At 38.8% G+C, this 27,904-nt stretch overlaps 2 protein-coding genes across 9 annotated transcripts; one reads left to right on the forward strand and one right to left on the reverse strand.

Moving 5' to 3' along the window:
• Positions 1–1,661: 1,661 nt before the first annotated feature.
• On the reverse strand, positions 1,662–23,137 carry bcas1 (brain enriched myelin associated protein 1). Of its 8 annotated transcripts, XM_026154140.1 has the most exons (17): positions 22,261–23,137; positions 16,696–16,851; positions 16,482–16,541; positions 16,192–16,276; positions 14,149–14,561; positions 9,030–9,209; positions 8,027–8,086; positions 7,713–7,748; positions 7,226–7,441; positions 7,018–7,104; positions 5,159–5,200; positions 4,955–5,020; positions 4,634–4,672; positions 3,873–3,995; positions 3,671–3,751; positions 3,110–3,328; positions 1,662–2,709 (listed from the first exon to the last, which is right to left on the reverse strand). In XM_026154140.1, the coding sequence occupies exons 3-17, from the start codon at positions 16,521–16,523 to the stop codon at positions 2,629–2,631; spliced, it is 1,770 nt and encodes a 589-aa protein (XP_026009925.1). In that variant the 5' UTR covers positions 16,524–16,541; positions 16,696–16,851; positions 22,261–23,137; the 3' UTR covers positions 1,662–2,628. The 8 variants fall into 8 exon arrangements, with proteins under 8 accessions (XP_026009925.1, XP_026009929.1, XP_026009928.1 ...); XM_026154144.1 differs by lacking the exons at positions 3,671–3,751; positions 22,261–23,137 and having other exon boundaries at positions 16,696–16,940; XM_026154143.1 differs by lacking the exons at positions 4,955–5,020; positions 22,261–23,137 and having other exon boundaries at positions 16,696–16,939.
• On the forward strand, positions 18,335–25,660 carry pfdn4 (prefoldin subunit 4). Its single transcript, XM_026154148.1, has 4 exons — positions 18,335–18,416; positions 21,746–21,853; positions 23,144–23,284; positions 24,587–25,660. The coding sequence occupies exons 1-4, from the start codon at positions 18,390–18,392 to the stop codon at positions 24,716–24,718; spliced, it is 408 nt and encodes a 135-aa protein (XP_026009933.1). The 5' UTR covers positions 18,335–18,389; the 3' UTR covers positions 24,719–25,660.
• The last annotated feature ends 2,244 nt before the right edge of the window (positions 25,661–27,904 follow it).

Raw genomic sequence — 27,904 nt, forward strand, 5'->3', positions numbered from 1 at the left:
GTCCTTGTGACGCACAATCACTTTCCCAACTGTATGGAAAAAGAGTTCCCTTAACTCTCACTCCTGGAACGCTGCGTGTAGGGGCATGCAGCTGTTATCATCGTCTTCACTGTTATTTGACAAGTCACTAAATACAGAAAAGGCTGAGCAGATTTCTAAATAACTGCACACGGAAGTTTAAAACATCTGGAACTGTTAGCAAAGGCCAAAAAGTTGCTCGTGATTTCCAGTTAAAGTGTTGTGTAAGGGCATCTTTTTAGTCACTCTTCCAATTAGTTTTAGTAATCTAAGCGAGATGTGTGAGTAGTTTTGCTTTCTCCTTCACTTCCGTCTCATTAAAACTCAGTCAGAATTCCTCACTCCCAGATTCATCAACACTATACTCTGTTTGCTAATGAAAATGAGCTCTTCACACATAAACAAAACTGCTGGCAAAGTCGTCACAGTGTATCTTAATTGAGACATTCCTCCAGGGAAAGGAGAGACAATGGAGCACATGTCTTAAGCTGTGCAAGCAGCAGTACCTCACTTTTTCTCCCTCAGTGCCGTGGCAATTACTTTGATGCACAATTTAAAATGATCACACCTATTATAGACAGTAATACAAGAATAGTGTGCCTCATTGATAACAAAGGAGCAGTGTGAGTTATGCCTTCGGGGGCTGCGACTCATCACTTAATGGTGGGTGAATAGTGGTTCTCAGACACTTCTATCTAAAACACATCCTTCCAGAGACTGCACACTACGCCATCAATCATAGAAATTACATCATAAAAGGAGAAGATGATTTGAGGTCTTCCTTTACCTGAAATATCAAATTCCTTAGATCTTATTTTACATTTTTTATCTCCAAGGTACGCCTCACAGACACTAAAATTCAGCAGTAATGTCCAACAGCCATCTGTCTGTCTAAAATAAAAAATATGACCTCTACTCTGGTTAATTTGCTTTTTCTCCAGTCAACAAACATTTATTTGTTGGCATTACAAATATATACAAGTGTGTGACAAATTAAAGGAAAAACAAACAAAAAAGGAAAACCATTTCCAAAACACACTCCCTAACTTGTTTTTTTGACCATGGCAGCGCGTTAGCCAGCTGTCTAGCATGTTAGACCACTCATTCAAATGGAAAACGATCTGTTGACTGCGAAGGCCACAGAATGCGATTTGAATTCTTGTACATACTTGTGGCTCGAGGTGCCATCTTGGGAGAGGCCACTCCCAACAGAAGCATTTAATCATAATAAAGGGTTAAGATGGCTCCCCATAATCTTATAATGATTTGCACTGTCTCTGCCCTATATAAAAATGTTGCCATGCAACCACCAGATCCTCTCACCAAAGGGGTCATTGGATCAGGTTTTTCCTTTGATTTGTCAGAGATCTTTATGAACATGAGTCAGACTTACAGTATTTGGCTTAACACCCAGATTGGGTGTAGCGGGATACGCTACACCTTTGCTGCACTCTTATATGCATAAAAATGGTTGCTATGACATTGCTCATGAATAGAGGCATCTTTTATTTATTTATTTTTTGGCCAGACTTGCCTGGTCATCTTCTTCTTTGTTTTTTAAATTGCTGGAACATCCAATTATTCTTGATAACACTCCTCATGCTTTTATAGCTTACATTAAAAATGAAAACTCTGAAGCAAAACAGGCATGTGGTATATTTATTTGCATTTATTGTCTTCAGGATAGCTCAAGTTTCACATACACACTACATAACGACAAACTACAGCGTCACATTAATTGCACATACGCCTGACACAGTTTACTTACACCGGAAAACTTTTGTTAGTTGACACGACACAAAGTGCTAAAATCAAAATAAAAGCTTCTCGGTTGTGATTTATGAGTAATGCAGAGCATACCACAAGGACACATTTGCACAAAGACACAGTTTCAATACCTCGGATGCATTTTTAAGCATTTGTTGAGTATTTACAATCAGTTCCCCAAAGATCAGTAGAGATTGTGATGTCCCATATAAGCTAAAAGATAGCTGTTCTGGCATGTACCTTTTTGTTTTAGTCCACATATAACTTGCATAGAGTTCAAAAATCTGCAAGCACACTCTGCTATATAAACTTTAATACTCCTTAGACCAGCTCCATTAAGAGCATTTCTATGACTCATATCTACGTCCTTCATGTTAACCACTGCATTACCTTAACTGCGTGAATTCTCTGGTGTGAAGTGTAAAAATAGAACCTATATGACATTGAGTTTTATCGATTTAACACAAAATAGTTGTTCAAGGCAAAGCATGGCACTATATATTGCATAAGCCCAGTATGTTAGATTGCAAAACAGAGAAAAGTCATTTTAAACGTCTGTAGAAAATGTCACATTTATGTGACAAAAAATATGTCCAAACAACCTCTGACCATTTTAAATCTCCACAAGTTCAACTCCCTGCTAACTGTTCTGTCCACTTTCCTTTATTCTTCCAAAACCTTACCTTTGCTATTGTGACTTTTAAGCAGTAACAATTAAAAAACAAAGTAATCAAAGTAACTCAGGGGATTCAAGAAGGTGATAAGAGAGAAAAAGAAGGACTGAGTACAAGTGAGAAGGAGGGAAGGAGACTGTACAGGAAAACGTAAGGGTTGCTTCTGGTCTCATTTGGCTTTCTCAGCTCCTTGAGCAGCGGTCAGTGGCTCTGTCTGGACTCCGGCGTCTGTAGAAGGACGTTTCTGAGTCTACAGTTTGCAGGGAGAAAATGGTACATTTTGTTGCAGTGTCTTTAGAAAATGCAACTCGTTCAATATCTATTTTTATTTAATTTTTGTCTTTTATAAGCTTTAATTGTTTTTTTAGTTAAACAAAAACTTTATTAATTTCTTTCACAGGCATCAAATGTATTAAATTGGACTCTGACTAAATTTGTTACATTTAAGTAACGGTAACTGTCCTATAACTAAACTGCATTTCCAGATGTGTTATATCAGTCCGCTTGGTTTTCAGTAATGTGGAGCCTACACCTTAAGTGTCTGCTGCCATCTAGTGGGGATAATACAAAAATACTTTGCACTATGCAGTGATAAGGATATTGTGCATGTTTCTAATGTTAATATTTGGGGAAAGTAATGTTCTTCTTACCAGATTTTTAAAGAATAGCTGAATGGAGTTCCTCTTTTCCAGTTTTTTGGGCACACTGGCGGCATCATCGCCAGCTTGGGAAGGCACAGAGGCTGTTTTGTTATCTGCAGCTTGCTCTGAAGACTTGGCTGCCACTTTAGGTTCCTCCTTGGCTTTCACTGCTTGAGCTGCCTCCGCTGCTGCAGGTGGGGTTGGGGTCACCTTCTTGGGCTCAGCAGCCTAAAAGTGTTGCGGCACATAATGAAGCATTCAATTATTTTAGTCCTTGACAGGCTTGAGATTCACACACCGGTGGCTCATACACTTCACTCGTTAAGTGCAGATGGACTTTGAGGTGGCACATGAAGTGGGATTAAAATGTACATCTGCTGTTAGGATACGACATCATGCGCAACATCACGAGGGACGGTGACATATGCTCAAAGATAACAGCAAATGGAGAAAAATGCTTCTGGCAAAGAAGTTGTTTAGAGCATGTTTTAATACCAGACGTAATTGATGAAATTACTCTGGTTAATAATGCATCTGTTTGCAAGAGGCAACGTATTTTCATGTATTTACCAGTCCAGTAGTTTTCCTGAGGAGCCGAGCTCCACTTGTGGAGGCTGCCTGGACTTTTGTGGTCATGTGATCTAATAGCACCTCAAATTCACATTAACCTGTTACTTACCATTCTGTAATTTCACCACAATTCATACCTAATGTATTTCAGAGTTGTTTCTTTTCAGAGATCTTATAAATGTTTATGGGAATAGGTTCTTACTTGGGGCTTGAAGAAAGAAAGGAATGGGGATTTTGAGGCGCTTTTCTTTTCTTCCTGAGCAGGTGGCGGCGGCTCTGGTTTTGCAGCAGCCTCCTGGGTGCCAGCTTTTGAGGAATCCACCGTCTTTAACCAAAGCAGGAAAAAGAAAAATATGTATCATGAATATTTACTAAAAAAAAAAAGGGAAAAAAATCAAAGGGATGCTCATCGATTTAGGTGACAGAGTGAGAGTAGGAGCTTCCATCTGTGACATGAAAGAGGAGGTAAAGCAGTAAAAAGATATCTGTGATCAGAGTAGAGAGACAGCGTATAATCAGATCAAGATAAGAACTAGTGAGGAAGCCCACATTGTCAAGCGCAAAAGCCAAAATCTGTAAAGAGGAAGAAAGAGGAAAAAGGCAAAGCCCATCAATATTCACTTTACATTTCAAAGATGTCCACTTTTAAAGAAACAGCTAGTTAAACATTTTGGGAAAACTTTAATTCTTCAAGAAAGTAAGAAAAGAAGAGTCACATAACCCCAGATATCTGGGTTGATTGTGTCACGGTTGAACAGTGCAAGGCTGCAAGGCTGCTTCCTCGTACTTGTAGTCTTTCTGCTAAAGCTCAGTCAGCCATCTTGGTACTTTGGCCTCACACATAGTGTGATTATCAATGTGACTCATATGGTTATTTTATAGCCACTCATCTCCCCTAACTATTAAAAGAAACATAAGAAAAGAAAAAAAGCTTTCCCAGAACATTAAACACCACTAATTTACCTCAGTTTCTACCACTGGTTGTGGTACCTCTTCCTTTATCTACAGAAAAGGGAGAGTTATTTGTTATATCCTGAATTGGAAGAGCGTAAATAGTGATAGTCATTAAATCTTATATCGTACTCATTTTGTGCCATAATGGGGGTTGTTTAATCTGTACAGGGATGTGATGCGATACAATTATTTAAAAAAATGGATGAATTACAAAGAGTAAATGTGGGAAATGTTATGGTACCATATAAGTGTGGCAACATTATTGCAGAGGTGCCTGCAGAGTGAAGAAAATCAGGAATTAATATTCCTAAGCACTTCTTGCTCATTTACCTGCACTTCTACAACAGGCTCTTCCCCCACTGCTGCTGCCTCCTGAGGTTCAACCTCATTTTGAATCTAAGCAAATAGAAATGAATCTTTACATACAAAAACAGCTTTGGAAGAGGGTACGTGGTGTAATCAGAGGCTCAAAAGACCATTCCACTCCCTAAAAGAGTACAAAGCCCCAAGAGTGAGAAGTTGCCTTTCATTTACCTGCACTTCTACAACAGGCGCTGGCACATCCACTGGTGTCTCCTGTAGAGCAAAACTGTTATTTTATTCTGCACAGATGCAAATTGCGATGAACATTTCAAACCCTGTAATTAACCATAAAGCATGTTTGTTATGTAACTCAGGCAAGATGGTTTGTAATTATCCAGTCGTCTCCAGCAAGGCTTGTGTGCGGAAGATTCATGTTCACATCTTAATACATTAATGTAACATTCCCTGAATGCAGCTGGGAAGATTAAACAGGCTCGAGTTCACATGTAAGTTTACACCTGGCTGTACCTCTGCTCGAGCTGCTGGTTGCACATGACTGATTGTCTGCAGGACAGCGAAATGCAAAAGGACTTCAGAACCTCAAAACAGATGAAAAGTTGTATTTATGGACTACTCACTATGTTAACATGACAATGAATGGTGACTTGTATCAACTGGTTAAGGAAGTTCAAATGCATTAGAAGAGTCAGAAAGAGCTCCACACTGTAATGTCAGCACAACCCAGAGGTGTAATTTCCAGGGGGGTTAGGGAGGTTATGACCCCCCCCCAATGATCAGACCCAGCCAATATAACTCCCCCAATAAAATTATGAATTATCTTGTATAAATAGGCTGTTGATTCTCTTTACTCATTTCCATTATTACCAGCAAAATAGTTGCATGTTTAATAATCTGGGAATTTACCCAGATTTATTTATTTATTTAGACAGAGATCTTGACCCCCCCAATGTTCAGCACATAGTTACGCCCATGGCACAGCCCCACAGCTCCTCTGGCATGAGTCCAAAGTGCAGGACAAAACCAGTTTATAGATTGTGTACTCCAAACCACTTTGATCGAATCTGGGAGAATCTTAAAATATTCATCAGGGATATTACTTGTTTTAGTTTATTTTACTAAGTAGAAGTTTGTTGTTTCTGTGTGTGTGTGTGTGTGTTGTAATCTATTTTACTCACTTATGTTTAGTTTGATTGTTGTAAATGTGATTCTTTTTCATGAAATTTTGTCTTTTTAATTATTTCAGATAGCAGTTAATTTTTTCCTCCACTTACTGTTAGCGCATGTATGTTGGAAATTTTACCCTCTTCATGTTGTTTGTCTGTTCATTTTAACTTTTTATTTATTTATTTTTTGTTTATTGCTGTCTTGGCAGCTTGTAATTCTTCAGTATGTAAATGAAAGGTGTTGGGTTGAATTGGTTGATCTGTGTTTAAATATGGGACAAAATCCAGCAAGAAAAAAGAAAAAAAAAACCATGGATGCTCAAAAATGTAACAACATAACGATTTGATCTTGTAAATTAAAGCCTTTTTTATTTTAAAATACTCATGTTGTTTATTTTGGCTCTACGGAAACTAAAATTAAAAAAAAGAAATCTGTTGTAGTTATGCCCTATAACACCTTCTCTGGGCAGCAGCTAAATGTAATGGCTTCTCATTGAGCTCACAGTGATGCAAATGTGACTTAACAGTCAGTGCGGTTAAAAGAAAGGAGATGCAGTGTTGTGGGTGAGCATTTGTGGTGCTGGTGGGTGCTGATGAGCCTTGTTAGCCCTTTGTCCCTGCTTCTGCTCCTTATGCTGAAGCTATGATCTTTTATTTTTGTCTTTATGTATTATGCAAAAACGTAAGGACGACGTCATTCTTCTTATCTTATTCTCAACAAATAAGAAAACCTGATTCTCCCAAGAGAAAAGGTTTCAGCACAGGACTAATGCTACTTCACAAAACTATAGCTCCGATTAGGAAACAGTAAATTGCAAATTTCTGGTGCCTCTGGACAAATGAGCTCTTGTTCGGTTAGTAACTGATGAGCCATGGTCAGTTTGAGAATATGATCATTTACTGTACCACTGCTGCAGTCTTGCCCGGGGCTTTGGCTCCACTTGCTGAAGCGCCATTGCTTTTGGAGGTCTTGACTCCTAGCAATACCTCAAACTGACATACAGTATGTTTCACACTGTGTTCACATTGAACATGCAGTGAGTGTCTATATGAATAGCTATTCCTTAAAATAGTGATTGGATCTTGTAATCTGCAGTTAAAGCTGTTTGTTTACCTTCTGGCGGAAAAATTTGCTCAGAGTATCTTTGGCTGATTTTCCTTTCGAGGACACAGGCTCCTTTCCAGCAGCTTTAGGTTCTTCTTTCGCAGAGGCCTTTACAGGTTTGGCAGTTGGCTCTCCTTTGATTTCCACTTTCGGTGGCTCTGGAGGTGGGGGTGGTGGGACAGACATTCCTTTGGGTGCTGCAGGCGGTTCAGATATTTGTGCAACCTATTGAAGAAAGAGAGGGGCTGTTAAAGCAATGGTTTACACAGCCCTCTTAAACTGCAAAGACATTTTTGATGTAGCAGTTTTGTCAGATATGACATCAGCAACTGTATTTCCTTCCAGTTTCACCCAATAAAAATGCATTGCTATGTAAAATGAGCAAATAAGGCATCATATCCGGAAATTAAATAAACTCACCATGTGCAGTAAATATATACATTTAACGTGAAGTGCAATGGTTATGGGAATCAAAACTTATGGGTTATATGCTCACAGTAGTGGTTGCCGCTGGTTGGGTCTCCTTCTGGGACTATTTTGCAACAGAAAAGAAAGCACTTATAAAAAAGGTTAAACTGAAGCAAACAAAGGATGCAAAAAAAAAGCTTTATGCACAAATTCTGCAAAAATAAATCACCTTTTAAAAATAAATGTTACTTTTTAAATTCAGGAACATCCTTAGTTCAAGCAACAGAAACAGAACAGATGAGGGTGTGACAGCTCATTGTATAGCTGTCTGTATTAGATAATCAGAGATATGGTTTGATAAAAGCAGCAGAGAGTGATAGGTTAAAATGAACCTCTGTTCACCTTGTCTTTAGCGGCATCGGGAGTAGCCGTTTCCTTTTTGGACGTTTTAGTAGGGGTCACCTGTGCAACAGAGGAATAAAAATGAACCGTCTTTATTTTTTGTGCCGTGATCCACATAAAAACACAAGAGAAAAAAATCTTAATCTTTAAATGTGAACTGTGTAAGCATTGTGGAGCACTATGTATGTGGCGGTTAAGCAGTGTGAAAAGCAAAATGCCAGGGGATACAGTTGATGAGACAGAAAAATAATTATTTGGATAAAACAGAAGCCTTTCATGAATGCAGACATAGGCCTTTATGGTAAGCTAACTGAGGCCCACAGAGGTCCCTGACAGAGCACATACAGTACATGCGCTGCCATTGTGACAGCCATTGTGCTCCGGAGATGGCGTAGGCCTGCCCTCGCTCTATCTTCACAAATCTCGACTTCCAACCGCACAGGCCTCCCTTGTGAGCTCACACTATGGGATGAACAATAGGCCACCACATTCCCGCATGTTCAAAGACTTGATTAGCATGGGGCTAGGGCAATGGCAACTCTTTAAAACGGCATGAATCCAAAAGACAGCATGATGAAGAGGAAATACAATAGCTGCTTGTTGCAACTTTTCCATCTGGCACTGTCATGATGGCAGATTTCGCTACGGTTACACTTAATGTCATATACAGTTATACCGCCTTCCCACATCACTACATAGAACAAAAAAAAATCAAAAATACACACAAACTAATGAAACATTTTCAATGTATTACTACTTATTACTGCTAAATGATTGGAAAAATGACCACACATCTCATTTTGACTGGGGCACAACTGGAAGACGCATTAACCTCATTTTATTTATTTTTAATTTTTTTGCCTGTTTCTCTTCAGAAAAAGAAGCAGATAAAAAAAGCACATATGTTCTTTCCCTTTTCCCCCAAATAGTCTAATTTGACATGATAAACAGGAATAGCAGGAGCATAAAAAGTCACCTTAAATTGACAAATGATGCCACTTACTAGGGTTTTGAAGAAGTTCATAACTGGATTCTCTTCTGGGTTACTCTCCTCTTTGCTTTCCACGGGCTCACTATCTCCGTTGTCAGTTTCAGGGACGTTTTCTTCCTTGGGACTGGAGACTGGAGTCACCCTCTCTGGCTCCTTTAATGATTCAGGCTCGTGGTTTAGGTTAGCCGTCTCCTGTACACCATGACAAAAGAATTCGCCTTTGAGAATTATGTTAGAGCAGAGCGGAGCTGATATGTAAGCAGTGAGTGTCTTAATCGCAGTATTGAGATGGGAGCACAATTCCAACCATGCCTCTGCCTACTCGGGGCATTGTCAACAATCACCCTTTTATTAATGTGTGTGTCCCACCCCTCAGTCATTGATATTCAACAATGTGTGAGAGTTATTTCTCGAGAAATGTCAGGAAAACCAAATACCTAGCTATGCCCGTATGGTGTGTGTCTATAAAATATGTGAACTGAACCAATGTCAATTCATTTATACATTTTTTGCCTTTTCTTCCAGCAATCTTGATACATTATTTTGGCCCAATTTATTATCCCATTAGAAACTGTAGAGGTGGCCTATTTTGCTTTTCCATATTTTCTGTTACAAGCACCAAAATAAATGTTGCCAAAGTTTCAGTTAATGAGACCAGCAACATAGACAGGTCACACAGGTCAGCTCACAGTAGCCAGACCCACTTTCTACTTACGAGGGGCAGCCAATCAGAAGAAAGAAGGTTTAAATCAGAGGAAAGAGAGCATAAACGTTTGCTCTAAGTAGCGGATGAAGTGAGGAACACGAGGGCCCTTATTTTCAGCACTATAATGATCAAAGTGTATGTATGCCTACATGCAGCCTATCTCGTCCTTAAACGAATGTGGCAGTCTGAACAAGACTTTGTATGAACCCATGCAGTGATTACTAACATATATTTGCTTTTTAAAAAGATTTATTCTAAATACCAGTTCTCTTGATTTTCATATACTGTATATAACGTTCAGTTCATCCTAGCCCTGTGAATGCATTTGCTTAATGAATGTTGCCCACACATAACTGAACAGTTACCAAAATGTACAGAATGAAGAATTACAAATAAATCTGTATCTATGTTATATATCTAAGCAGATGATAATTAGTTCTGGTAAAGCTGAAGATGTTTTTGATGACCATCAGGATTGTGTGGACCCTGTGGCAAGTACTGCTAAATTTTATGTAACCGTAAATGTATTGTGGCTGCTATTAATCATTCCTGTATTATATACAGAACAGGTAAATAGAGGGATATTTGTTTAAAATGTAAATGAAGGAACCAGCTTCAGATTAAATGACTGAATCCAGCAGTCATATATATATATATATACATATGTATGTGTGAAAGTGTAAAAAACCAAGACTTTGTGTGTAAGAAGACTAGACATGTTAGATAATCTTCACTCATTTCTTTTCACTCTCTTTATATTTATACACCACTTTGCAGTTAATCATTTTTTATTCTCTTCTTTATTATCTTAATTGTCAAACTGGCTCTCTGTCAGGGAGTTTCTTTTGTCCCGTCTTCTCTCTGTAACCCCTAACCGGTCACAACAGATGGCTGCCCCTCCCTGAGCCTGGTTCTGCAGGAGGTTTCTCCTTGTTAAAAGCAAGTTTTTCCTTCCCACTTCTATCAAGTGGGTGTTTCCCATAAGGGGTCGTCTCATTTGTTGGGTTTTCTCTGTACAATATAAAGCACTTTGAGTAAGTGTTGTTATTTGGCACTATACCATTAAAACTGAATTGAATTGAATAAAATCTCTAAGAACATAAAGCACAGAATGAGCACAATATGTCCCTTTAAGTATTATTTGTCATTAAACATAGTATGACTGAAATAATGAATGAATGAAAAAAGGAAACTTCAAATTAATATTTCCGTGTCTGCTTATTGATCACTGCTCATTCATAATTTATTTGTTTGTTTGAAGACTCGTGGATGTCAATAATACGGAGGACTGGTGAAATTATCTTTCAGTCACCAGGCTTGTTGTTTTTCTCAACAGCTATAGGTGACTGAAACCTAAGAGGTAAATGTTCAATGTTTGAGCTTGTGACTGAGACGCCTTAAGGAAATTCTGTACATCACATGTTGAATCTATCCGGTTTGCACCGCCTCTCATGCGTCTCTTCAGTATCACTCTCCACCTAGAGGTGTATTTAACTTCTGGCCTGGGAGTGCATCGCCACACTTTGCCACAGGCTCATCAGATGGCAGTCTAAGAATCTTCAGAGGTGAAATGTTCATTTTCAGTTGTCTCAAGGATGAGAAATAGTGACTCATTTTTATTTGTTCTCTACTATCTTTCCCAGGCTATTTGGAGAAATAAAACAAAAACAAGGTTGGATTATCTTTTTAGGATTTAATCCCAAGGCTCACATACAAATCACACATGACAACATCTATCCTTGATCAGCATTCTCCAGGGCAGTATTCTCCTCAGTATTCATCTTAGACTAAAACATAAGGCTCTAAATCTTCTGCGGTGTCCTTCAGTTGTTAGTTCTTCAAGTTTGTTTAAATTATTTGTAGGATTTCTGAAAAAAAAAAAACCCCTAACCCTCACTGTTACCATCTTCTTTACAAAGGGCTTGGGTTCTCGTCCTGCTTCCTCTAAGATTACAAGGGTTTGTTCAGGTGTGTCATGGCTTTCATTATCTTTAGATTCTTAACCTTTTCTATGTCACTTTCTTCTACAGCTTTTTCAGAACTTGCAACCTCTACCTCTCCTTCAGTAGATAAACCTTGGACTGAAGTATTCTCCTCAACACTGTCTGCCACTGTTTAAGCTTGATCTGAAAAAGCTTGTTCTGAATGGGAAAGACGCTCTTCATGTTCTCCAGAGAGAAGCACAAAAGCTGTTGCCACAATGTCCTCTTCTTTGACGGTGCTGTTGTTATCCACTGCAGGCTCCTGAAGCGTGGTTCAAATTGTTGATTCTGTTTCTATCTCAGTTATCACATGTTCTTCAACTTCGATGTCTACTATAATAATCTCTAGAATACAATGTGGATTGACTTCAGTTGCTGGAGATTTTAAAGTAGCTTCAGGCTTCTGCAACATTAATTTCTTCTTTGGGACAACTACCGAACATTTCTCCAGACTCATTAGTAGTTATAAGGCTAATATTGTCTTGCTCACTTATTTGTAGCACATCTTCAGCTGTGGTGCATCATCAGGAGTGACCTCCTCATGGGCCAGATCCACCTTAACTAGATTTCCATTCTGAAAACGGACAGCGGCTTCTTTTACAGGCATGTCTTCATTTACGGCTGCGGAGTTTGGGTTCTCATGAACAACCTCAGAGATTGTTTCCGTCACTCCAGTCACAGCCTCTTTGTCTAGGGAGGTAATGTCATTTGCTTCCCCGGTCTCAGGAGTGACAGCATTAGATTTGGGTTCAGCAGTTTCAATCAGCACTACATCAGCTGACTTGTCTGCAGCTCCTTTACTGTTGTCTTCAGTAATTGCTTCACCTACTCCCAGCTCTGACGCAATTACTGCGCAGTCAGAGGCAACTGCCAAAACTGCTTCAACACAACTTGCTGCAGCTTTTGGAGTGGTGGAAGTGAACTCCTTTGCCAGAGTTTTCTCTCTCGTCTGTCCCTCTACAACAGTATCATCTTTTGAGTCAGATTTCTCAACCCTCTCTGCTCTGAACGTTGATGTTTAATCTTTTAAAGGGTCTCTAACAAGCTCCTCAGCTTTGCTAATGGCATGTTCACTCAGTGTATCCTCCACAGTTGTGGCTGTAAAGTCACCATCACCCATTTGTGTTGAAATATCTGCTTTTATGTTGCTAATTCAATTTTTTAATGTTCATTCATTTCCGTCTTGATGGTCAATGTGAGTTATAACGCCAGCTTCCGCTCCACTTGTATTAAATTATGTAAACCAACATACAACTTGTGTTTATTTCCCAGGGCACTCATGATAATCGTGTGGTTGATCACGAGTAATCAGAAAAATTAGTCATGTAGTGTAACATGCTTACATTTGTATTTATTTACTTGCTTATTTAGTTGTTTGTTTTTTGAAATAAGCGCTATTCTACATTATGTTGCCCATTGTAAACAAAGCTAAAAAAACAAAAAAACAAAAAGGAAAAACATAGTTAAATGCATAGAATGCTTGGTGTGTTGGACTACATTACATTGCTAAAATGATTTGGAGTGTTTGGCAGGCTGACAAAATAAAATAATTTTCTTTGCACAGCTAAAAGTCGACATCAGGGAATTTTGATTATGCCAAGTGTCTTCTGGCTATCTGGTCAACTGATAATTGACAAAAACAGCACAACATAAAAAAGTGTGCCCCCCCCTTTTTAGACATTTTCAGGAAATCCCATGATAAGATCAAAACTAACAATGTGAGCGGCACATCTTTGTGCTCTCTGAATTTCCTGTCGTGGGCGTCGGCGTCAGTGCTGCAGAGGCCCACGCCCACTAATCTTTGTCAAAGACAAACAACGTGTGACATATTTATCTTGTTTTATTTATTTATTTTTTTAAAAAGGGTTATACCCTTGGGCATATGCACGCCTGCTTACTCTGTTTTAGTTAATGTTAGCTGCAGAATGATAAAATAACATAATTCAGAAACACAACACAGTGTGTGTGCTCGCTCTAATAAAGGAAGGTGTGTGGTTCCATTTTATTTTTTTTTAATTAAGGGCAAGCATTGTATCTGCTATATGTATTTACATTATTGTTGTTGTTTTTCAGAATCAATGGAGGTCTATTGCACAACATGAGCATTATCATAATTTACCATAATTGATCAGTTTTTAAAACTTAGCTAAAGACTTTTCCTTTTCCCATTGCTTTTAATTGATATGGCAACATTACCATTACCTTTAAAATTCTACTATGAGTTTATTTGTGTTTTTGCATACTTTCATTGCAGTTCATACATCATAGATTCCAGTGGCCATTCATCCGTACATTAGAAAATCCTTTTGAATTGCCCTTGTGTGTAAAATGTGCTATGCAAAGTAACCTGACTTGCTCTGCTTGTCTCTTCACAGTTTTGTTGGCAAATAGAAAAAAACAACTAGACTCATCTGATGAGAATAAACATGAAAAGTGCCCTCACCTGCTGTGGCTCAGTGGGAGGAACACTTACATCCACTTGATCTTCACTCTGTGTCTCTTTTTCTTTCTCTTCAACAGTCTCAGCTTCAGCTTTAGGTTCTGTTTTCTTTTTGAACAATTTGCCAAAATGACGACGACCTCTTTCTCCTTTGCTTTTCTTGACCTCTTCCTTCTGGGTGTTGGTGTCAGGGTCTTCAGAAACGGCTTGGATTTTGGTGTCAGAGGCTTCAGAAACGGCTTGGATTTTGGTGTCAGAGGCTTCAGAAACGGCTTGAATTTTGGTGTCAGGAACTTCAGAAACAGCTTGGGCAATATCAGGTTGACACTCTGATTTGACGATCACATCAGTTGATTTTATGGCAGAGTTTAAAGAGTGGGCCTTGCCATTTTGGCAGACTGTAGTTTCACTTTTACCTGAAAAATAAAAAAGTGGCAAAATAAGCAAAATGCCACATACAGGAAAAACATTGAAACAAAGGACTGAAACTATTGTTAAACCCAGGCTAAATTTCTTTTTTTTTTCAGGAAAAAAATTACTATAAAATAACAGTTGGACATATATGCTTAAAGACCAGGCAGCAACATTTTGCCACTGGGTGTGTTCAGATGTTTTCAGATGTGTGGTGGTGCTTTTCCTTTCTTTCTTTCTGTCTTTCTTTGGATATTTTGCATTTTGCCAGGCTGCCATTGTAAACAACAATAAATTACTTGTCTGTTTAAATAAAGATTACATGGACTTACTATACCACCTAGTGGTACAAATTGGCATTGCATGAAAGTGCAGCCCAGCTCTAGTTCCATTTCAGTTGATATCTCTTCAACACAATATATAGAGATTTTAAACCCAAAGTCTTAACAAGTGCATCACGTCATAGCTTTAGTTAATTTGGGGAAAGTGTTTTGTTACTTTTAACTAAAGGAAACTACATTAAGCACCTTTATGGACACCGACAAACTCAACAAAGTGATCCTCAAGGCCCATAAATCTGGAAATTGTGGAGCTTGGCGAAAAATGTCAAAGTCATGTGAACTCATAGATAATGCTTCACTTTGCGTCCATGATGTGCTAGGCAGTAATAGGAGCACATTCACCAAAGGCTAATACCACAGCAATGCAACATGGAACGTCAAAGCACATCATTCCTGTTAAAATGTATCAGTTCCTCCCTGCGACATCTGGACCTGGCAACATCATTTGTTGAATCTTGTAAATACTGCACATAGTTTTTTTTTTTAGCTTTGAAATATTTATTTAATATTTTGCAGCTTGAATGACACACCTTATTACACCTTAATTAAATGTCTATTACAAAGCAATTTCCTGATTCTGATTCTGGACCTTTTCTATGAACTTCCACCTTAACAAACATCCCCCTAATGAGTCAGCTTAAAAGGGTCAAAATGAACATTTCTGGGTTTTATGGAATTTATTTTTAAACATAAGTGTCATTTTGTTTAGTATTAGCCCATAGAGTGATTTTTACTTCTAGCTTAAAGAGAATTTCAACAGTTGCCATAAAATTCAGCAAAATTTCCACGAGCTAGTAAACACGGGCAAGTCAGTGTGAGAACGTTATCTCAGGAATCAACAGTCAAGAGCCATGGGAATCCCACAGTATTTTATTTTTATAGTGAAGACACAAACCACCACACCTTGACAAGTCAAATACTTGCTCCTTGTTAATTCCTGAGAAAACACCTGTGGTTTACTCAGACACCGTGCAACTGGGAGTCACTGTGTTTGCAGAGTATTAAAAGGATTAAAGGATTAATCACCACTAATAAATTTGTAAAATTAATTTGCTTTTTTTCATTGAAGGAGAACCTTAAAGTATATCAGCATAAAGCGTGATACAGTAAAACACAACAGTCTGACATTAATAAAATTCATTCTTAAGTAAGAATTTAATTTGCCAGTGTTGAGCATTGATTTGCTCATGCTTTACAGTGGCACCACCACTGTAGATCAGGCAGAACATCATCACAGATTGCTTGGATGTTATTTATCCTAAGAGAAATTAAAAATAAAATAAAACTCATGTACCATTAATCTCCAGTCCGCCAGACGTGACTTCTATAGAGATGCCATTCACGGTTCCATTCTCATGCTTTTCAGGAATTGTCCCATTCTGTGAGTAAATAACAACGTCAGCATTGTGCTTTCTAGTCTAGATGGGTTATCTTTAAAGAGAAGCAGAGTTTTTTTCACCTGTCACCTGTGCATGCTAGAGTTTTGGAAAAGTGTGCATCTTGTGACTGATGTCAACAAATATAGAAAATGGCACGTGCAACTTTTAGCCTGTAATGTCTGCCATGTAATTTGCATTGTTTTACCTTGGATAGCTCTTCTATGTTTACTGACTGCTCGTTTCCCATCTTTTTCCCAGTTAAGATCTGCAGGTTGCAATAGAATTAAATGAAATAGAAATGTCATATTGTTATGTTGTACTGATAAGCAAAGACAATCTGCAAATAATGGTTAACATCTATTAAGACTTTTGCAAAGCCATTTAAACATTTTAATACTGCTTTCAGTGAAATGTCTTACCTTGTTACTTGACTTCCTTCTTAAGGATACGGCGTGTCTGTCTGAGATGGACTTCCTCCTTTTGCCCAACTATGTATATAGACTTTTGTTAACTGGACACTTTATGTGTGTGTCAAAATGGGTGGGTCTGTTTTCAAGTTGGCAGCTGGATTTCCTCTGGAAAAAAAAGAAAGTGCGCTGTATTGGTACTTTGATCAACTCACAGTAATCTCCATGTGGCATCCTGAACATACCCTGACGAGATCATAATGAGGTGTGAATCTGTCCAAGCCTGCTGTGATAAGGCGGTCCAAACAGTTTGTTGACCAATCTGGCGGGGACCTAACAGGATGTATATTAAGGATACTGGTCTGGCAAGCATCCACACTGACAAAACCCAAAATAACTATGTTGGCACTGGTTAATTTGAAGATAACACTTTAAGCATTTTTTCTTGCTGATTTAGTTTTTAAAGATGCAGTTGATTGATAAAAAATAAATCTAATCACACAGATGTGCTTTAACATACCCATTATGTTGTTTTGGTATTATGTGATAAAAAAAAGAAAAGAGGTCATCAAGGCGGGTAACAAGTTAGATACTATTGTTTATCAGTGTATGTCAATATGGTATTGAAGATGAACTCATCTTTATGTTTTTGTTTTTTTTTGGTAACTAGGCCATGATAATGCTGACAAAGGCTTTTGTTTATTGGATTTAACTTCTAGAAGTCATTTGACTCCTGGAAGATGTCAACCAAAGTATGTGAAAGCGTTTTATCACAAACAAGCATGCTTAAGAAACAAACTAAAAAAGACTATAACATGTGCACTATTTATTGACTTTATTATGGCAAGCCTTGGAATCCATGAAAACAATGGCTCGACTGTATCCTATAGACTGCATGCTGAGGTGGGAGTTGGATTCCCCTGTTTGGTGACTTCATGCAAGGCCTGCAGCTGAGGGGCCTCAAGAAAACTCTTCATGGTGCACCAACGCGTAACAGCCTACTAGGTATGCTAGTGGCTCCTACAAAGTTAGATAAAGACTGCTGACTTTGAGACAGAAAAACCTGCATATTTATGATTTGTTTTTCACTCAGACTAAAATGCCAGTGATGCTTAAAACTACAGGTGGTGCATTGTAATTCGGTCTAGACAAATATGAATTTCTAGTCTTCTCCCATTACAGATGTATTCATTAAATATTTGAACTTGGGTGCAGTACTGTGTGCAAATATTTACAGAACAGCAGTTCCGGTTGGCATAATAACTTGTTTGGCGTATTGAAATGGTAAATGGCCTGTATTTGTATAGCGCTTTTCTAGTCCCTAAGGACCCCAAATTGCTTTACACAACCAGTGTAAAGCACGATTGCACATTTATTGAGATAATTACCTACAACAGAACAAAAAAATGGCTGAATTATTTTTTAAATAAGTCAAATTTCAGCTTCTAGATGTAAATGTAAGGGAAAGCATCTTGCGACATATCTAACTATAGTTACCAGAACATGAACTCAACTAAATAAACAAATCAATCACACGAAAACTCAAAAAGAAGGGAAAGAACTAAACAAACAGTTTGAGAGAAGTAAACACATTTTCTGGCCAACTTGTGGGGGTCAAACTCCAGATCAGGCCTGCTGATAGGTGGCAGTGTCGGGATATTTATCCCGCTGAGCGACGCTGCGGGTGAACAGTCGAAGAAGCAAAGATGGCAGCGACCATGAAATCATCCGTGGTAAGCAATATTTTTAAACAAAAATCCACTTTTTTGTCTTGCATATGCGTTACTCTATCGCTGTTTTAACAGGGGATGCAGAAAGAAGGTGGCATCGTGTATGTGTGCGAGTAAGACGCCGAGCTTTCTCACGGCGGTGATATTTGAAAGCGCCGTCACACCCTCGTGTAGCTACCGTAAAGCGATATCTCCTTGGGTTAAAACACTAGCTCGACATACGTTGTAATTTTGCAGCTGTTGTTCGTGCGAGCTTAACAACTATGTGGTGAAACAATGAGCTCAATATCCAGATCAGGGCAGTGGCCGCTGCAGGTGATGGGACACCCAAGCTAGCATGCTAGCAAACAAAATAAAAATCGGCCTGTAGTTAACTGTCTAAGAAACGACAAGCTAAAGCAGTATATGTCCCCAATAAATGACCAATACCCTGCTCAGTCTCACTCAGTTTATATTTAAATGTTTCTGAGGGGCCAACAGCACAGTAGGATGACCATATCACAACAAGCCAAATGTGGAGCAAATAGTTTTCATGTGTTGGACAATGTGGGTTACGCTAATGCTAAGAGGGCAGTCTGATAAAGCTATGCGGGTTGCAGAGGATGTGACTGACGGGTACAAATCTATATGCACCTTTACAACCAATTTTCCAGCTGTTGCTTTTTATTTTTTTAATGCAATGGTCTTGGTTGGCAGTACTTGTTTAATATTTGTTCTGGTGTTTCATCTGCTGTTCCCCCCCCCCCCTAATAATCTTTGTGTTGAGGAGGGATGCGCTGAATAAATTAATTTTAGCACTGGACAAATCAACCAGATTACATGTATTTGAGGTTCAAATGAAAAATGCATAGTTTATTTATTGATTCTACTCTCTCAAAAGGGAAATTGCAGTCTAGTGCCAGCAAAAACACACCACATAACTTTTATTTGTGGTAGATTTCGTTATATAGTCAGCCAAAAGCCAGACCTGTGCTGTGGTGAATTGGAGCCAATTCGAAATGTAGGACAGGAGGTGAAAAATAAAAACATTGTGCAATCCTGCATAAAGTAGGCCACTTGGTCACTCTAAATGAAACTGAATACAGCTCTTTGGTTTTATTCCTTACGCTTGATTTAAAACAACACCACCACACATTCTTTATTTATAAGGCTTGCTTTAATCTTACTAAATGCTTCTCCATTCATAAGGTGGTGGGTCTTTTTTTTGTTTTTTCAGTTAACACAGCATTAGGGGTGCAACGATACACAAAATTCACGGTTCGGTTCGGTTCGATACTTTGGTGTCACGGTTCGATATTTTTTCGATACAAAAAAAATGTTCATGCCTTTTTAATTTGTCATTTATTAAAATTATAAATATATATTTTAACACAAAAGTACAGTTTTTAAATTTAACCCTAACCCTTGTGCGTGTTGTTTTTTAGCTCGTCATATTGCAGCCACAGAAATTCTTTTGTCCATGAAACCATAAAGCTGCACTTTCTTTTTGCCTTATAGTCTGATTTGTCATAACTTCTCCGTTTTGTGGTAAGCTTTTCTTTGGCTGTCACTTCTTCACCCTGACCTGTCTTATTTGGCTCAGCAGAACTAAAATATATATCTGTCTGTGAAGGTTCTCAGTCATCCAGGTCATCGTAGTGAAATATATATCCTGCCGCACTCACATAAGCTCAGCGATTCTCTGCGCGATCAACCTCTCACATGTTTAAGCTGCGGGAGATTTCACTTGTCATGTTTGCATAGTAAGCTAACAATTAATAAGACGATGTCAGAGGAATTGGTGCACAAATTATCATCACTCACAGATCAGTGCTGTCGCTCTCTATACACAGTTCGCGCGATTGCAAAGTGAAAGCAAAAAAACAAGCGCAAATTCAAACACGATTTCAATATGTCACATATTGACAGTGGCTCACCCAATGACATAATTACCCAGCTACATTTCTGAAAGAATGCAAAAGCATTGACATATATTTTTCCTTCCTACAATAGCCCGACAGGCAGGGCAGAGATAGCCCCGGGACGTCGGGCTAGCGATATTGCGAGCCCTGTATCTGATTGAGGAATCACTCATCTTTGGAAAAGAGAGTTTATTACAGAGAAATGTCTCTTTCCAAAATAAAAGCTATACTATCCGCTTCTTCTGGGCTATATTCTCAGCAGCATATTAAACATATCAGGTCTCCATAAGGAGAATCCTGTGCTAACAGCTGTCTAAATGACTCGGCTAAAGTTTGTAGCATGCATGCTTGTTGTTTTTGTCTTTGCACTAGGATGAGGTCGGTGTAAATGTGCAGTCATATTCGTTGTGTTCCCACTAGTGCTTTCAGGTTAATCTCGTTGAAATAACCTTAACGCCACAACACGGCAAATCTCCGTTAACGAGCTACCCTATACAGAGGGGCTAGACGGCCAACACGTTAACAAGCTAACTGCGCTAACACACTAGCTCCCACCCATGTAATTGAGCATTGCATGGCACATCCAACATACTGTTTTACTTTAGTCCATGACTCGCTTACCTTCAGGGTCATACGTCACATGAAAACCAAAATAATTCCAAACGCCAGATCTGAATGAGGGTGGGGAGGTCCACTTCTGTCTCGCTAGCTTGCCCTGCGCTCTTCCTTCTGACCATGCTGTCTGTGTTGAGTGCTCAGTGAATCTGCGTTCGACTACTCCGCCTAGGCTGCACTCTCGAGCCTAGGCGGAGTAGTCAAATGCAGATTCACTGAGCGCTCAACACAGACAGCATCGTCAGAAGGAAAGTTGATAAAATAAATTACAAATTTTGTATTGTTCTTTTTTTTTTCTCCCCTTTGGTTTTCTTTCTTTCTCTCCCCCTCTTTCTTTCATTCTTTCCCCCTGTCCTATCCCACAGTCATGTCTGTCCCGTTTGCAACTGAAAATAAAATAAATTCATAATTATAATAAAGGTCAATCAAATGGACCAATATGATGATCCACTTAAAATAAATCCTCTTGGCATCTTTCTTGGCCTCAAGACAACAATTCTGATGGCTATAGATCCAAACGGGACACCAAAAAAAAAAAAAAAAAATAAAAAAATTGAAAAAAATTGTATTGTTCGATACATATGCGTACCGAACCGAAAGCACTGTATCGAACGGTTCAATATCGATACGAATATCGTTGCACCCCTACACAGCATGTCTTTGTAATGCTTGTGATTTCATCTTTGGAAAAGTTGCTGCTGATCAATACTTATAACTCATAGCAGAATAAGTTAAATTCTGTCAGCGCATCTAGGATTGTCATGTTTAACAGGCTAAAATGAACTGCAACCTCAAGTCATTTCTCCTTGTTTGCAGGCAGTTGAAGATGTGAATGTAACGTTTGAAGACCAGCAGAAGATCAATAAATTTGCCAGGAACACGAATCGGATGACGGAGCTGAAGAATGAGATATTGGAAAAGAGGGTGAGTGTTACCGGGGCTGGGAAGACATGTTTTATAGTCTTATATCCGAGCAAGGATTTAGCGTTCAATTAAATTTACAAAAGTCAAATTACACCCAGATGTGAGTTTTTATATCTAGATAAAATTATTACATTAAATTCAAAATGACAACTGGCACTCTGATCAGGAAGATTGAACTGGGCTAATGACTGGAGGAGAAGTCTGACTATTTAGCTTTTTATTTGAATGGGCTTGTGTTTGAATTCAACACAAAGTAGACTCATTCCTTTGTCACTTGTGCACTGGTTTCACTTTCTAGCCTAGTTGCTGGAAAAGTGACTTTAATTAGTTGTCATTATGGAAGCTAAACATTGTGTTGCTGGTGAATGATTGATGAATATCCATGGAGATGTTTCTAATGAGCTTACTTTAAAATTACCCCAGAACCGACTCAATCGATGTTCTCATGTCCTGGGATCTCCTCCCAGTTGGATATGCCTGAAATGCCTCTCCGAGGAGGTGTGCAGAGGGCATCCTAATCAGATGCCAGAACTGGCTCCTAATGATCAGCAGAGCAGCAGCTGTACCAAGTTCCTCCTGAGTAACTGAGCTCCTCATCCTCAATCTCTAAAGCTGAAACCAGATGCTGTTATGAGGAAGCTCATTTCTGTTGCTTGTACCTGATCTTGTTATAGGTCAGTTTAAGAACCAGTTGGCCAGGGAATTGACAGCTTCACCTTTATGCGCAGCTCTTTGTCAGATAGCTGCAGATGCTGTTAGTCCCTCCATCCTAGATCTGAAGGGTAATGCATTAATGTTGTTCTTCTTGTGAGATTTAAATCTTGCGAGATGTCTTTCAGGCATTCCAGAATAAAGGATTCATTCAGGATTTTGTAGAAACATTAGTAGATGAGTTGTTTGCCTGCGGTTGTCAAATTCCTTTTGACTTCAGTAAATCATTACAGTATTGAAGAAACGCAGAATAAACCTCAAATCCTTCACATTTGTATTCTAGAGAGAAATGTATGTGAAAAGTTTGGCTTGCACCATATTCTCAGCCCCTGTGTTGTCCCTGTGTGTTGTTACCCACATCCTCATCAGCTGTGGTCAGCTGTGAGCTGCTAATTTGCTGTGTATACCCCCCCAATTCGCAACATCAAGATAATTTAACATTTACAGTTCATCCAGTTTTGTTGTTTGAATGATGCATTACACAAACCGATCTTGAACTGTGATGCTAAATGACGCCTAAACTACCGAGGTTTATTTGCAACCACCTCAAACTGACTGACTGTGAATGTCTTCGTGCAGAAAACTCTTCAGAACCTTCAGGATGCCAGTGATGACCTAATGCTGTTTGACGACAACTCTCTATTTATCCCTTATCAAATCGGCGACGTCTTTATAAATCACTCCCAGGACGAAACGCAAGAGATGCTGGAATCCGCAAAGGTAAGTGTAACGCAGACGGTTTCTCAATACCTTTTCTAAATCACTGTCTTGTGAGCTTCTTTTCAAATTTCAACGGCTTTTATCGATCACGGTTTGTTTCAAAGACATTCCTTTCTGTAAACACAAAGATTTGTCCTTGTCGTGTCATTCCTTTGTAAGTCAGCTTATCAGTACTGGAGGCCAGTGCAGTCCCAAAAAGTTGAGGGAAAAGTGAATTTTGCATGCTTTTTGCTTTCTCGAATGTGTTGTTGTGCAGAGTTGAAAATATCGTTGCATGCACAACATTCAGAACTCATCTAAACAGACTCACTGAGCACAGTTTGACAAATGTGCCTGTTGTGTAGTTTATAATTACTTTCAGAAGTGCGTGGACAAACAGTGCTAAATGCCTGTTCATTTATACCTACTGCTTACTAGCTATGAATCACAATTCATCAAAACTGTGTCATGTGTTTTGCAGATATGAATATCTTGTTTGCAAAATGAAAAAACGGCAACTTTGTCAGTCAAATCTAATGTATTAATTCCAAAATCTCTTAAGACCAAGAATTTCTTCATAAATCAATAAGGATTTTGAGTCTTTTCATCACTCAGACCTGATTTAGACTTATACATTTATCTGATAATACATAATTTAAAATAAAAGCATTTGTTAATTGAGAGTATTTTTAGAAATGCTCCACTGGGTAAAGGATTTCTAGCAGTCCTGCTGTTATGTCCAAAAAGCAGTCATTGTTATCTGTGCCTGACAAGTATTCATAATTCAGTTCCCTTTCAAAAATTCCCATTTTACAAAAAGTACAAGTCTAAGTTTCAAATTTAGGTTTGAGAGCTTCCTGACGCACCTTTTGGAAAGACGTGTAGCAATGGCAGTGCTCTGTGGCTGCTACATGAGAGACGTTAACCAACAGGGACTTCAGATTAAACCTTCTCCCTTCTGTAATTTCCATTATGTCTCCATTTGTCCTTGTGTTGCTGTGACTTTATCACAATAGGACATACTGCACAGCCCTGAACTGATTGATTGAAAGGAGTCTGCTGCAAACCTTGAATGACAAATGTGTCGAAGACAGCTCAGTCATTATATTGGCAGATTATATTTTAATGTGGATTTATATCAGTCATTTTAGATGATTTCTTACCTAAAATGATCTCTTTTAGTGTTTGGAATGTGCTTTTGATGACATAAATAGAGTCATTTGGTGAAATCGGTTTGGGAAATGTCTTGTGTCTGTTGCTTGCCTGCTGTGGGGAAATTGAACTGGCTGTTCTGTAATTGGAGTTTCTGTGTTCTGTAATCAGGAAACACTGGAGCAAGAGGTCCAAGACCTTGAGAAACAAGTGTCAGCGATACAGCAAGTGTTGAGTGATCTGAAGGTGCAGCTTTATGCCAAGTTTGGTAACAACATTAACCTGGAGGCAGATGAAAGCTGAGCAGTGAAATGGACTTTGACAGTTGCCCCAGTTTGGACTTTTCCACAGACCTCCTGTATCGGCTTCACAACACCCCCCCCCCCCCCCCCCCCAAAAAAAAAAAAGATTTCTTACGTTTGGTAGCATCTTTCATTCATGCCAATAATGTGTCTGCAGTTTTGTGTTGTCAAACATGATCACAAGGTCATCAAACAAATGTTTTGCGCAAATGAATAAATGTACTTCATTTCTAATGAATTTCAAGTGGTCGCATAATCAATTTTTTTTCACTGAACTGATTACAAATTTGCTAGAAATTAAAATATTACAAAGCTCTTTGTTCTTTTTACAGAGTCTGAAATGCAGCAAAAGGATTTGTCATTTTTTTACTAATGTCAAAGGTAGGACAAAATGTTTGTGACACACTGGTGTACTTGTCAATCAATAATTTAGAGTACACTGATTTGTACTCTTTGCAAAGTTTTGACGTCATTCTCATCAATCATTAATTCATTCTGTCTGAGAGTTTTCGAGTTTGAAACGATAAAAAAAGCGCGTTTTCAGCAAATGACGCTTTGCTGAGACCCGTAGTCGCAGGCTGAACGAGTGTGTGAATATAGAGGTCTCTGCTTTAATAAGTAGCCATACGGTTTAGATGCAATTTAAAACAACATGCAAGAAATCTGCCACCACATCCACAAAACACAGTTCAGTGGGGCGTCATTTTTAAAAAGGTAAAAGGAACTAGCCACTCACTAGGTAACACAGAAGTTTGATTTTTGGGTGTATGTTGAAAATGCTGATTACATTATCAGAACAAGAAGACTGCACGAGAGTGAGTGTATTTGTTGTTGGAGGAGGGGGGCGGGGGTAGTATAATCTAGTACCCAGTTCAAACTGAAATGCACTTCATTGATCTGTAACAATTCAGCAGAATTAAAAGATGAATTATGTTGTCTTTAATGTCTTTCCTCCATTTTAATCCAGCATGTACAGTGTTCTGGATGGTTGGTGGCTCTCACAAATATCAACAATGCACAAACCTCATTAAATTGTGCCCTCAAGTGTGGCCTGCGTGAGCTAATAAAATGTCTGGGATGGAAAAAAAATAAAAGAAATGGAGAGCTTGGAGTTATAGCAGACACCTCAGGAGAATCGAGATCTCAATTAACAAGTTTCCCCTCCCTGTAGGGTTCCTGCTGAACATTCATAGCTATGATTAAGAGGAACACTGCCCACACAAGCTTGTCTTTATGCACAGCTTGTTAAACCTCAGGCTCAGAGGAACATGCATGGAAATGACTTGAGTTATTTCCCTCATGGCCTTGTTTACTCAGTCTCTGCCCCTTCGCCCCCCGCATCTGTTCGTTTTTACCTGTCCGCTCATTCCCTCGCTTCCTCTCAAATGACGCACACGTTGATATTTATCAACCGCGCTGCTGGATTGATAGCTTTTAAAGTGGCATGATTTGGAGTGAATATTCAATCAAGGTCGGGTATAGTCTGCCAGAATCTTTAGATTCATTAGTGTTTGGACACAATTTCAATAGGATGAAGTCTGTTGTTTAATTCACCAAACACTGTCATCTTAATTCCTTTATTTGAAGGAAAATGATCTGAAGTTGTGACTTTAAATAAGGTACATATATGTAGTAGGCTCTGCTTCCTTTGATTTAAAGTAACAGCAAAAACATACCAGTGGGTGTCTCTAGTTCCCCAGTAATTTCAGTGAGCTCGTATCTATAAGTAGGATCGAGATGAGCTTTCTGAGATCCCTCAATATAGCTGCGCATTGCAAATATACGTCCAAACATGCTCACGTCATGTCTCCTGCAGAAGAATTATGAATGAAACGTAAAATAAACCAAAACAAAAACAGCAGTATGCACCTGGGACATCATTTTCCCATAAAAATCAATTGCATGCATTACATATACGACAGTTTGATTTGCCTGCTTTCTAAATAAAAAAAAGAAATAGTTGTTTGAGCGGGTATCCCTTGTTTTTCCATGAAGAGTTTGTGCACACTTTATATCATTTTCTGCGCTGGTGCTACAGTGAAAAATCGTGTTTGCTCACTGTCTCTGTATGTTAGCCTAAATGTCAGGAGAGTCAACCCAGACGGTTTGAAAAATCCATAGCAGCTACAGCCATTCTTCATCACTTACAGCTGTTCTGTCTCAGCCAGCTTTTATTCATTACAAGGGGGAGCAATCCAGCCCCTCTCGAAAGCACAATGCAGCGTGCTGCTTGTCAAATGGCAGGCGGTTCAATAACACAATATTACATGAATTTGCAAAATTAAAAACCCTGCAGTACATCGTGTTGTTATTTTGCTGTTGTTATTAGCATACGGGTCTGCTTTTTTTCCTCTCTTTTAATAGACTGGAATTATTTTCTCTGCGACAATTCACAGCAAATGGTGAAAGGAAAGGGAGTAAGATGGCAGGAAACCAGAATGCTTGGCCAGACCTAATTGGGGGGGGGGTATTAGGTTTGCAGAGGTGATACAAGGATGTCGTCTTTGTAGAGGGCGTTTTGATCATTTTGGGTGGTCATAGGGTCTCTAAACGGGCTCGGGTTTTGAGACGTTCACAGTAAGTTTGTTGGAGGAGTGCTAAAGGAATAGTTAAATTCAATTTTATTTATATAGGGCCAAATCACAACAACAGTCGCCTCAAGGCGCTTTATATTGTAAGGTAGACCCTACAATAATACATGCAGAGAAAAACCCAACAATCATATGACCCCCTATGATCAAGCACTTTGGCAACAGTGGGAAGGAAAAACTCCCTTTTAACAGGAAGAAACCTCTGGCAGAACCAGGCTCAGGGAGGGGCGGGGCCATCTGCTGCGACCGGTTGGGGTGAGAGAAGGAAGACAGGATAAAAGACATGCAGAATAAATTGATTGTATATGTTTTTTTTAAGTAGGTGAAAGGCTATACGTGTAAAACTGAGGATTTTATGATGACCTAGCAATGTGAGCACCTGTGTAAAAGTTTAGGTTTGGATTTTTTTTTTGGTTAGAAAAGAGTGGGACAGCAGCACCTGTATAATGAACATTTCTAACTGGGATAGAACAGTGTTATTATGTTAATGATAGATTAAATGGCCAAAAGGTAAGATAGAAAAATAAACAAGCAGCTCAATGCAGTCATTTCTATTGGAAGCTAGGATGCAAGTAATTAAAAAGCAAAGTGTCCAA

This window comes from Astatotilapia calliptera, chromosome 20 (genome assembly GCF_900246225.1).
Source record: "Astatotilapia calliptera chromosome 20, fAstCal1.2, whole genome shotgun sequence".
In the NCBI taxonomy this organism is placed as follows: Eukaryota; Metazoa; Chordata; class Actinopteri; order Cichliformes; family Cichlidae; genus Astatotilapia; species Astatotilapia calliptera.